At 43.8% G+C, this 12076-nt stretch overlaps 1 protein-coding gene across 5 annotated transcripts in view; it reads left to right on the top strand.

The window, feature by feature from the left end:
* The window catches only part of SNX13 (sorting nexin 13), a 100355-nt gene that overhangs the window by 36839 nt on the left and 51440 nt on the right, over positions 1-12076 (top strand). For 4 of the 5 annotated variants that reach the window (XM_069958802.1, XM_069958800.1, XM_069958801.1 and 1 more), the window contains 2 exons: positions 3740-3842; positions 10582-10671. In XM_069958802.1, coding sequence (XP_069814903.1) covers positions 10594-10671 — 78 coding nt within the window. In that variant the 5' untranslated portion in view covers positions 3740-3842; positions 10582-10593. Of the gene's footprint in view, positions 1-3739; positions 3843-5756; positions 5842-10581; positions 10672-12076 lie in introns of those variants that run through there. The other variant, XM_069958803.1, reaches the window with a different exon arrangement.

Genomic DNA, 12076 nt, shown 5'->3' with positions numbered 1-12076 from the left:
CTCATGTACTGCACTACTGCCCCCTATAATTAATGGACTGTACTGTGTCATTGTCTAATCATTGTATTCCAATCTTTGACTCTACAGCTGAAAAACTACAACTCTCATCATGAACTGCCAGTTGGAAACGATGGGGGTTGTAGTGCTGCAACCTGAAGAGCCACATGCTGCAAAACTACAACTCCCATTATAAACTGTCAGCAGGGCATGATGAAGTTTGAACTTCTGCAACCTGGAGAAGTCACCTGATATCACCTGCAGTCCTATGTAACACCACAGATAACAGTGATATCCCTCTGAGTACAGATAATGTAGTAGTCATCTGCAGTCCTATGTAACACCACAGATAACACAGTGATATCTCTGAGTACAGATCATGTAGTAGATGTCCCCTGCAGTCCTATGTAACACCACAGATAACACAGTGATATCTCTGAGTACAGATAATGTAGATGCAGCACAAGCTGGAGCTCAACGCGGTAAAGATACAGCCATAGGACATAGCTTGGGCCGCCAAGGCAGATGTCTGGAGGAGGGGGCGCTGGTACTTGCTGTCATCTGATTAGGTAAGAGGCCCAATCAGATGACAGCATGTGCCAGCGGGCGCAGCGGGACAGATTAGCGCAGTGCTTCCCAACCTTTTCCACCTCGGGGCACCCCTACTAAATGATGTTCTACAAAATAAGAAAAGTGTCATACAGTGACTCACCGGTGACGTCTTCTTTGATCTAAAGGCGTCACTTTCCCGTTTCCTCTTCATCCGGCCCAGACCTCCATGATGATTCCTTCCAGATATGTTTCATCCCCTTAGAACCTGCGAGACAAACAATTTAGGCTCTGCACATTTCTAGCAACTTCCTTCCCTTCCTCCCTCCTGTAGGCTCCCATAGTAACTGCACTGTTTGGTGTAATGTGCAGTAAAGTGAGTAGGAATGTGGGATGCCCCCTGTATGTAGGATTCCCTGCTGTGCCCCCATGAGCTAATAATGCCCCCAGAGGTGCCCCCATACAATAATAATGCCCCCAGAGGTGCCCTCATGAGCTAATTATGCCCCCAGAGGTGCCCCCATGAACAAATGGCCCCAGAGGTGCCCCCATCAACTAATAATGCCCCAGAGGTGCCCCCATCAACTAATAATGCCCCCAGAGGTGCCCCCATGAGCTAATAATGCCCCCAGAGGTGCCCCCATGAGCTAATAATGCCCCCAGAGGTGCCCCCATGAACTAATAATGCCTCCAGAGGTGCCCCCATGAACTAATAATGCCCCCAGAGTTGCCCCCTATGAACTAATAACGCCCCCAGAGGTGCCCCCTATGAGCTAATAGTGCCCCCCAGAGGTGCCCCCATGAGCTAATAGTGCCCCCAGAGGTGCCCCCTATGAGCTAATAGTGCCCCCAGAGGTGCCCCCATGAGCTAATAGTGCCCCCAGAGGTGCCCCCATGAGCTAATAGTGCCCCCAGAGGTGCCCCCATGAGCTAATTATTCCCCCAGAGGTGCCCCCATGAACTAATTATTCCCCCAGAGGTGCCCCCATGAACTAATTATTCCCCCAGAGGTGCCCCCATGAACTAATTATTCCCCCAGAGGTGCCCCCATGAACTAATAATGCCCCCAGAGGTGCCCCCATGAACTAATAATGCCCCCAGAGGTGCCCCCATGAACTAATAATGCCCCCAGAGGTGCCCCCATGAACTAATAATGCCCCCAGAGGTGCCCCCATGAACTAATAATGCCCCCAGAGGTGCCCCCATGAACTAATTATTCCCCCAGAGGTGCCCCCATGAACTAATAATGCCCCCAGAGGTGCCCCCATGAACTAATAATGCCCCCAGAGGTGCCCCCATGAACTAATAATGCCCCCAGAGGTGCCCCCATGAACTAATAATGCCCCCAGAGGTGCCCCCATGAACTAATAATGCCCCCAGAGGTGCCCCCATGAACTAATAATGCCCCCAGAGGTGCCCCCATATACTAATAATGCCCCCAGAGGTGCCCCCATTAACTAATAATGCCCCCAGAGGTGCCCCCATATAATAATAATGCCCCCATGAGCTAATAATGCCCCCAGAGTTGCCCCCATCAACTAATAATGCCCCCAGAGGTGCCCCCATGAGCTAATAATGCCCCCAGAGGTGGCCCCCATGAACTAATAACGCCCACAGAGTTGCCCCCATGAACTAATAATGCCCCCAGAGGTGCCCCCATACAATAATAATGCCCCCATACAATAATAATGCTCCCAGAGGTGCCCCCATACAATAATAATGCCCCCAGAGGTGCCCCCATATACTAATAATGCCCCCAGAGGTGCCCCCATACAATAATGATGCCCCCAGAGGTGCCCCCATACAATAATGATGCCCCCATACAATAATAATGCCCCCAGAGGTGCCCCCCATACAAAAATAATGCCCCCAGAGGTGCCCCCAAGAACTAATAATGCCCCCAGAGGTGCCCCCATATACTAATAATGCCCCCAGAGGTGCCCCCATACAATAATAATGCCCCCAGAGGTGCCCCCAAGAACTAATAATGCCCTCAGAGGTGCCCCCATATACTAATAATGCCTCCAGAGGTGCCCCTAAAAAAACAAACATCCTACTCACCTAATCGGCGCTGTGGCTGCAGGCAGCAGCTCTCCTCCTCCTCCTCCTCCTCTTCGGGCTCCATCTTGCGAGCCGCAGGGAAGGGACTTCCGGCAGGCGTGATGACGTCACATCCTCACGCCTGCTGGAGAGGTCACGTCCCGGCCTCCCATAGGCTGCTGGTATGAAGTGCCGGCAGCCTATGGGAGAGAATACAGGAGGAGGACGCTGCCAGGTCCTGCTCCTGTATTCTGATCGCTTTAATGTTCCGCCCGCTCACTGTGCGGGCGGAACATCAAAGCGATCTGTGCATCCCGAGAAGCTGCGCGGCCGCAGCTTCTCGGGATGCTTAAAGTGACACTGTCACAAGTGGCAAGGGGGGGCCGTGCGGGCCCCCCTAGCGTAGGGGCCCGGTCGCCATGACGACCCCGGCGACCCCTATAGCTACGCCACTGCAGTCGAGTATGAAGCCTGATGTATAATTTTGTGGTGAAAGTTCCCTGATGGAAACCTACAAGTTTGTCTGACAAGTAGTCAAGTGGGCGGTCCTACTCAGCAATCGACAGCTCTCTCTTACACATAGATAGCTGTCAGTCACTGATAAGTACCGCCCAAATGGCTACTGAGCCCAGAAAGACCAGTGCCTATAGAGAGGGCAATGCAATATCCTAACCCATTATTTTCCCACCAGGCACTGAGGGCAGCTATAGTGGAATTGCCTATATGTTCATTGTGACCCTAAATAGGGCACTGAGTGCAATGGGTTCAGCATTTCCACATCACATCACCTGAAATATTCAAAGCCGCCCTCACTACTAAGTTAGAGATGGAAAATCCAACCTACTTAATAACACTCGGCAACACAAACCAAACGTCTCAGGCAGAACACAGTACATGGCAAGAAAAAGAACGTGCCTTCCATACACCTACACTAATTCCTTTTTTATTTAAATTTTAGGACCAGAAAAAAATACTTAAATCAAGTCTTTTGAACTGTAAAGAGAATTTTTTTGTTTTTATTTGGTGGTTTTAAAATTGCATCATTGTGGAGCTGAGAATAGAAATGTGCGGCTTATGTCTCTTTTCATTAACTCGTTTTTTTCCTTTTATTTGCCCTCTAAACCTAATTGATGGATTTTATTTTCCCTTTTAGGGGTTTTGTGGTCACGCTCCTCTTTGGAAAGATATCGTCTGAGAAGTACCTGGAGAAATGTGAGCACTCATTTCTTCCATCAACTCCTCCTGGAATCTCAAGGGTAGGTCAGTGTGATGGCAGAATCTGTATATAGCTTGTATATGAGCAGGTTAGAGGGGGATATAAGAGGAGGGCTGTGTTATATACAGTCACGCTCCCTGCCCAGTGTGATCGCTGTGTGATGCCTGCAGCCCTTTACATTCATCATCATTTCATCATCTGTTATACAGGGCCATTTTTAAACCTGTTAAAGTAGTGCCATCTGCCAAGAAATAAGCTTTTACTTGTCCAGCAGCTGATCGCTGGGTGTATTACCCAGAGCAATTAGCAGCCTGTGTGTCCAACAATAGGGCCCTGATCCCAATAGGCTTCAATGGGTTATATGCATCTGATTAAGTGATCGTATATCCTAGTGATGTACAATTACTCTATGAGATGGAATACCGCTTATAATGTTATACCTAATGTTACTAGTGTCACCATTGGCATGATCTGTCTCCCCAGCGCTTCTCTATACACAGATCACTGCTAATACAGATGAATTTATTACGAAGCCTCTCTATAACACCTCTCAATATATCCAGCGCAACTTGCGCTACTCTGCAGCATCTTCAGAATTAAATGTTAACTACAATTTACAGCTCTGTGTAGGTGTAAATTGTAATAAATAAAGTGCATGGTTAAACCCCCCCCCCCCCCCCCCAAAAAAAAAAAATCCACTGAAAGGGAAACAACAAGGTTGTCCTGGAGGGAACATTGACATCAGAATCAGACTTTTGAATGTAAGATTCCCATGTACTGTACTTATGTGTTTTGGGTTTTTTTTGCTTTGTTTTTTTTTTTATTCACATTTTCTTAATTTTATAAACATGCAGGGTAGAAATGAGCGAACCGGGTTCGGGTTCAAGTCCATCTGAACCCGAACGATCAGCATTTGATTAGCGGTGGCTGCTGAACTTGGATAAAGCCCTAAGGCTATGTAGAAAACATGGATATAGTCATTGGCTGTATCCATGTTTTCCAGACAACCTTAGAGCTTTATCCAAGTTCAGCAGCCCCAGCTAATCAAATGCCGATCGTTCGGGTTCGGATGGATTCGAACCCGAACCCAGTTCGCTCATCTCTAATACAGGGTTATTAAACAATGGAGGTGGGCCCAAACAAGTGGGCGTATGAGGCATAGAAAACATTCCTGGAAAATCATAACCCAACAAGGCTCCAAAGACAATATATAAAATAAAAGGCGGTAGTAAGGGCCCTATTACACAGGACGATTATCGTACGAAAAGTCGTAATACTGTTTGAATTTAAACGATAGTCGTACTGTGTAATTGCAGGTGACGATTGAAAAATCGTTTGTGTGTCGTTGATTTAGATCTGAACCTAAAATTATCGTTAATCGTTTGCTGTAATTCCACATTCGTTTGCTCAAGTTCCGCATTTGTTCACTAATCGTTCAGTGTAACTGCACATTGCTCATTGTTTTGCTGGGATCAGAAGGAATAAACGATCATAGTAACGATCGCAATAACGATCGTAGTAACGATTGTAACTAACGACCATCGTTCTGTGTAATATGGTGAACGATTTCAGGTTAACGATAAACAATCTTGTTAATCGTTCAGTGTAATAGTAGGAGGGGACGAGAGAGAGCAAAAAAAGTGAGGAGAAAGAGGGTAAAAAAAGTGAGGAGAAAGAGGGTAAAGGTAAGGAGGAATGAGAAGGGAGCTTCACCTGTAGTTAGGAAGACATCAGGTGTAGCCAGAGAGATAGAGGATGGTTTCCGATGTCCCCACAGTGCAGAAATAAAAGTTTCAACTGCATTGACCAGGTGTTTAACTATGGACCGCCAATACAATGTCAGATAAAAGGAGCAAGGCTGGAGTGTGCAGGAGAGAATGGTCAGTGAATGATGACGTGATGCTCCACACTTCTTTGCAGAGAGTAGAGAGCTTTGTGCAACTCCAAAAGGTATGGAAGATGGTACCCTCTGCACCTCAGCCCCTCCAGCAAGTTGAAGGAACTTCGGGGAAGTTCATGTGGAGTCAGGATGAGACCCGGTATCTGTACAATAATAATTTCTTTGTAAAAACTGGATATTGAGGCAGCACATGTTTTTTTAAATTTGTACATGTTTTATCAATTTTTTTACACTTGCTTTTCTGCACCATATGCAATTATGATCAACCCAGTAAAAGTTCTAAAGACATGAATAGTAAACCTCCCCAAAAGCCACATTGCCTGCCAGGCACATCCAGCCCTGCCTTCTTGTTTGAGGTTGACGATTTATACCTGGTGTTAAAAATGCCAGAAAATACACCAAAACACATAAAATTGCGCAGATATGAACATAATGGCAAGAAGTTTGGCATTGCTTATTAATAGGGTACATTGTTAGGTATGTTGTGCAGCAGTCGTCTTTCTGCAGGAAGCGTTACATTAGCATCCGTCCCGTCACTCACTTAGGAGATAATGAATGGATTACTTGTATTGTGACCTTGGTGTGGCCTCCCTGCTTTGGTAATATGATGGGTGTGTGCAGTAGATTGCCGTCACGCACCAGTTCACTTCAGTAGACGGCAGATTTCCATAGACTTAAGCAGTACTACATAGGTACGCTGCCCGGCTCCTGGCCTAATGCCAGCATAATGAAATCAGTGACAGGAAAAAGCAGACTTAAAAGGGAACTGTTCACAGTTCTGGATACAGTAAAGTCTCGCTATATATTATATATGAGATCTGTTAATATTTACTATTACTCCTTCATGCCCATCTATGCTCTCTTACTGGTTCTGTGATCCTTATTACTGTCATGGGCTGCTTACATTTTATTTCTTGGAGAATACCGCTTCTCTTTTACATTTTAGTAATATTGTTAATTGTTTTTGCCTGTTTTATCTGGCATGATGCGTAATCTGGACATCTGTTGAAGGGGTTGTCTAAGGAATTACATTAGCTGCAGGAAATGTCGAAGTAAAAAAAAAAAATAACAGATATTAGTCGCCTGGTAAATCTTCTGCCGCTCCACTGCCGATGCCCTGGAGGTGCCCATTGCAAAACGTATCTTCCTGGGTTGAATGTGCTATGCATGTGCATAACTCCTGCATCCAGTCACTGACCAAAGAGGTGTTGCTAACATGTATGGCACACAAATGCTGACACCAGGAAAATAACAGGGGTTTGCTGTGTACCATGGTGAGATGTCATCCTTCTGTCCCCTGACATCTGCTGTTGTGGGAGTGGGCGCTGTCCACACACACACTAATATATATATATATATATATATATATATATATATATATATATATATATATTATTATATTATTATTATTATTATTATGCCGATCGCTCAGGCAGGTTACTTAGAGCTAATGTGTATGGTCCTTTTTACTCATCCATCACTGACCAGTTACTTTAGCTTCCCATTTAGGAGAGCATGCATCCATTGTTGCACTTTCTGCCTCATTTCTGCAGATTGCTCTCCCTTAGCAATGCCGGTTTTCTGTAGCTCAGACCTTCTCTTTGACTGGATCCCATTGCTGTGTTATCGTAAAAATATTTGCATTGCATCAGCCACATGGATGCAGTAAACCTCAGTCAGAAAACAACCTACTGATTTCAGTGGGAGAGTGTTGTGGGCATGCTTTGTGCCCCAGAATTTAGCATGCAGAGAGTAGCTGTCAACTATTTTCAGTGGTGGATCCTGCGTTATCTACCTCCAGCTTTAGGAAGGGTTCACACAGTGTATGACTGCAGATATTCTGTTACACGGCCATGTCACAGAACGGCCGCTGTCTGCGAAGTTCACGATGAACTTCATTTCTGTTGATTTGAAATGCAAGCACATTTGGGTGTGCCCGCATTCCAAATGCTAAAAGCTGACAATATAAAGTGCGGCCAGAGCCGCACTTTACATTGTCTGCACTGTCAGTTTTGTGCAGCCGCTATTCAATGAGAATATATACACTCTGGCCACTCTGGATTCCATAGGTGACAATGTTTTTTTAATTTCCAATAAAAAGCGGCCGGTATTGCAATGGCCGCTATTTATTGAAAATTTACCTTGTGTGAACATAGCCTTATAATAGAAGTATTGCCTTCCATTGTAATCCTGCCAGATGTGACTGCTGAGAAGTGTTCTCTGCCGAACAAGAAGTGTCAGCCAGTGACCATTAGGAAGACTGGAAGTATAGTGACATAGAGAAACACTAAAAAAAAGTTTTGAAGGGGGGTTTCTGATGATGAAACCTATTTTCAGCAGTCTAATAAGTTAAGGTATATTGTTGAATAAAGGAATTTTACTACCCTTTTGTAGTTTGTCATGTTTTTTTTTTCTGATGCAAACTTGCCTTCATTGCAACGCTTCTTTTCTAAAATAACTTCCTTTTTTTACTGCACACTCTAGCTGGGGATTCAGCCAGTTTTCTCCCTCCTAAAATGTGAAAGGCTCCAGTAGGTGTAGTGGGTGGCGTTCTAGTTAAGAAGGGGTTGTGGGAAGGTAATAAAGATGGCTGAATTTCCAGCTAGAGTGTCTAGTCGAAACAGAAAGTTAATTACAGGCTGTACACTAGACAATAAGTTTACACTAGACAATGATTTACATCAGTTTACATCAGAAGCAGAATAAAAGCTTAAAAGTAGTAAAATAACTATGTGAATTTATTAGATGGCTCAATATAGCCTTTTATTGTTCAAAAACAACCTTGTACACAGTATGTAATTTTTTTTTTACTTATATTTCCCTTTTAATTTTATTTCATTTTGCTCTGTATTGTCGTGTTGGTTCCCTTTATAAATTCCCTGACAAATCAAATAATAATGAAAACAAATACAGTGGTGCCTTGGATTACGAGCATAATTCGTTTCGGGGCCATGATTGTAATCCAAATCCACTCTTAAACCAAAGCAAATTTACCATAAGAAATCATAGAAATGCAGACAATTGGTTCCACACCCCCAAAAATTGATTTATTATTCTGAATAACATGTAAAACAGATAAAACAAACTTTTAGAAACAGCTGAATATGTGACGTTATAAGTTACTGTACAGTAATGGAGAGGATGGGAAACACCAGGGCTGATAGAGACTGCGGGAAGGAATGAGCAGGGCAAATGTAAGTACAGTATAGCAGCACTCTCTGTCCGGGGAGAGAGGGGTTACAGCTATGAAGAGATTACCTCCACAGTCCTGTCCCCTGATATAAGCCCCAGCCTGGAGTGGATCTGCTATGATTTGGAAGGTGAGGGAGACATCCTGGGTCAGAGTACAGTGCTGTAGACCCCGCTATGCAGACCATGCCCCTGCTCCACTCGCGATGCCACCCAGTAGAGGGAGCTCTTAAACCAAAGCAATGCTCTTAATCCAAGTCACAATTTTGAAAAACTGTGAGCTCTTAAACCAAAACGCTTTTAAACCAAGTTACTCTTTAAACCAAGGTACCACTGTATACTGAAATGCATTGCTAGGTTCTGTCCCATGTTGTTCCTCTATGGTTAACCTGCTTTATCCTTCCTTCCACCTGCTGTCTAGCTTTTTGCCCCATACACACTGTTCCTTAGGCCCTAGCATTCTCCATGTGGGTTCCAATCTGAATGAAGCATAATCAATGATCTGACTAATGCTATTAATAACCCATATCTAGTACATGATCAGCCTTACCAGGAAGTAGTTTATAATTCACCTCCTCGTAAAGTCTAATCAGATTGGCTGGATAACACCAGTGCCTCATAAACCTGTCCTGGCCAATGCTACGAGATTGCTTTTCATAATATAAATCCAGAAAACATCCCATTAAGCCGTCCCTGAGATTATGAAACCCCAGGATGTGGGGAGCGCAGGGCCATCGTTTCCTGGCTTTCCTTCGCTTTGGATCTATGAGTTGTGTCAACATCACCTGAGTTATTGCCTTACATGAAAACTTGTTTGCCGCTTGCCAATGATCAAGTGAAGCCTAATAAATCCAGGCGGAGTGTGGAATTTTCCTCTGCAAACTCTGGCGGTGGAAATAGTGCTCGTCCAAGATCAACCGTATACTATACAATAGCAATATTGTGCAATAGGAAACAATCCATATTGTAGGATATGGGGCTGTGGACTGCTCAGACTGGTACAGTATGTTTCTTTCCTGGGATCATCTCTATAGAAGACACAATCCTGTTATTGTTGATGTCCTGCAAGGAAGTGGATGTATTCTGTACAGTATACGTTCATTGGTTTAGTTGTCATGTCCAAATCTATATGCAGAATCCACTTGATTTCCAGTGCATCATAGGAGCTGTACATTAAATTAAAGGGGTTATCCAGCGAAAATATTTTTCTTTGAAATCAACTGATATCAGAAAGTTATATAGATTTGTAATTTACGTCTATTAAACAAATCTCGACTCTTCCCATACTTATCAGCTGCTGTATGTCCTGCAGGAAATGTTTTGTTTTCTGTTTGACGAGACAGTGCTCTCTGCTGACATCTCTGGCCGAGACAGGAACTCTGACTCAGTTTTCTATGTATCCCCATAGAAAACCTCTCCTGCTCTGGACAGTTCCTGTCTCGGCCAGAGGTGTCAGCAGAGAGCACTGTGGCAGACTGAAAAAAACAACATTTCCTGCAGGACATATAGTAGCTGATAAGTATGGGAAGACTTGAGATTTTTAAATAGAGGTAAATTACAAATCTATATAACTTTCTGACAACAGCTGATTTGAAAGAAAAATTTTTCCACTGGACAACCCCTTTAAATAGTAAAGTCTATTTAGTTTTTATACTGTGTATAGTAATTGAATTTCTTACTTATCTTTCAGGTCTTAGAAGAAATGAAACGTGAAGCAAGACCCATCAAGATTGACAGGCGGGTGACAGGTGCCAATATGATCGATGAACCCCTGCAGCAAGTAAGCGGATCCTGCAGACTGCTTTTATTTATAAGATCGCGTTTCACTTATAAGATGTAGTGAAATAAATCGATGACAAGTTGACCCAGTGTTGGAACATTGAAAGAAAGGGAAGTTACGGGTCATTACCTGATCTGTTTTTGTTTCGGTTAGATCTGTAATTAAAGCTCGGTTTTCCCTGGGTGGCTGGAATATTAAATTATCGGCGCTAAGCACAAGGAGATCATTATACTACAGCCCCTGGAAGAGAACCTAATCTGTCTGAGAGCATTCCTGCCTCACTAAATATTAAAATTATAATGCTAGGGGGATTTTTTTTTTTCTTTTTTTTTTTTTTGCTCGTGTGTTATTCCTCCTGGCTGTTCTGTTAGATTCTCATTATTAATGGTGGGAGTCCCAGCATGCATTGTCAGGTCAGGGATATACTCTCTTACTAAAGGCAATGGTAACACCCAATTGTCATTTTATTCATACTTTTTCCAGGAGGAGTAACTGAGTAAAAAGAAATGATACTGCAGAATTGCTATTTACTAAAACAGGCATAAGAGTATTACAGGCCTCAATAAATTAGGGAGCTTATTCTTGTAGATTATTGGATGCCATAATATGCCCTGATATATTCCAGCTACTAGGCCATGTTTTTATTATTACATTAGCTGGATTAGGCTGGAAGCATATGCAATTTTAAGGGATTATGCAGCTGGATTAGCCTCCAGATAGGCCATCAGTATTAGCTGGGAGGGAATATGACTCCCAGCACCACTACCAATCAGCTGTTTGAAGGGGCTGCAGGGATTGTACGGGACAATGATACGGTACCTTGCACAGCCGCTGCCGGAAGTACAGCTTTTAGAGGTTAAATAAGCGTGTGTAAACATAGAGGAGGCTGCAGCACTTACTGAAGCTCCACAACCTTATCATACAGCTGAGCGGTCGGGGTGCTGAGAATCGGACCCCCACCCAGAGGATAGGCCATCAATTTTAAAAGCCCCAATAACTGTTCCATTTATCTTAGTGTGCTAGTTTTGGGGGCAAGCACATGGATGTCGACTAGCACTATTAGGATGAATAGCACAGTTGCAAGATATCAGCTGTATACAAATAAAAAAATTAAAAAAAAATCCCAAGATAACATACAGTGTTTAACATATCCATAATAAGTGCAATTACCTGACAGTAGTACGTTCCATCATATCCAAAAGGAAACCTGACAACTAGAGATGAGTGAACTGGGTTCTGGTTCGAGTCCATCCGAACCCGACCGTTCGGCATTTGATTAGCTGGGGCTGCTGAACTTGGATAAAGCTCTAAGGTTGTCTGGAAAACATGGATGCAGCCAATGACTATAGCCGTGTTTTCCACATAGCCTTAGGGCTTTATCCAACTTCGGCAGCCCCCGCTAATC

Source organism: Dendropsophus ebraccatus, chromosome 2 (genome assembly GCF_027789765.1).
Source record: "Dendropsophus ebraccatus isolate aDenEbr1 chromosome 2, aDenEbr1.pat, whole genome shotgun sequence".
NCBI classification, from domain to species: Eukaryota; Metazoa; Chordata; class Amphibia; order Anura; family Hylidae; genus Dendropsophus; species Dendropsophus ebraccatus.
Note: the sequence above shows the minus strand (reverse complement) of the source record. Positions and strands in the feature narration are given on the sequence as shown.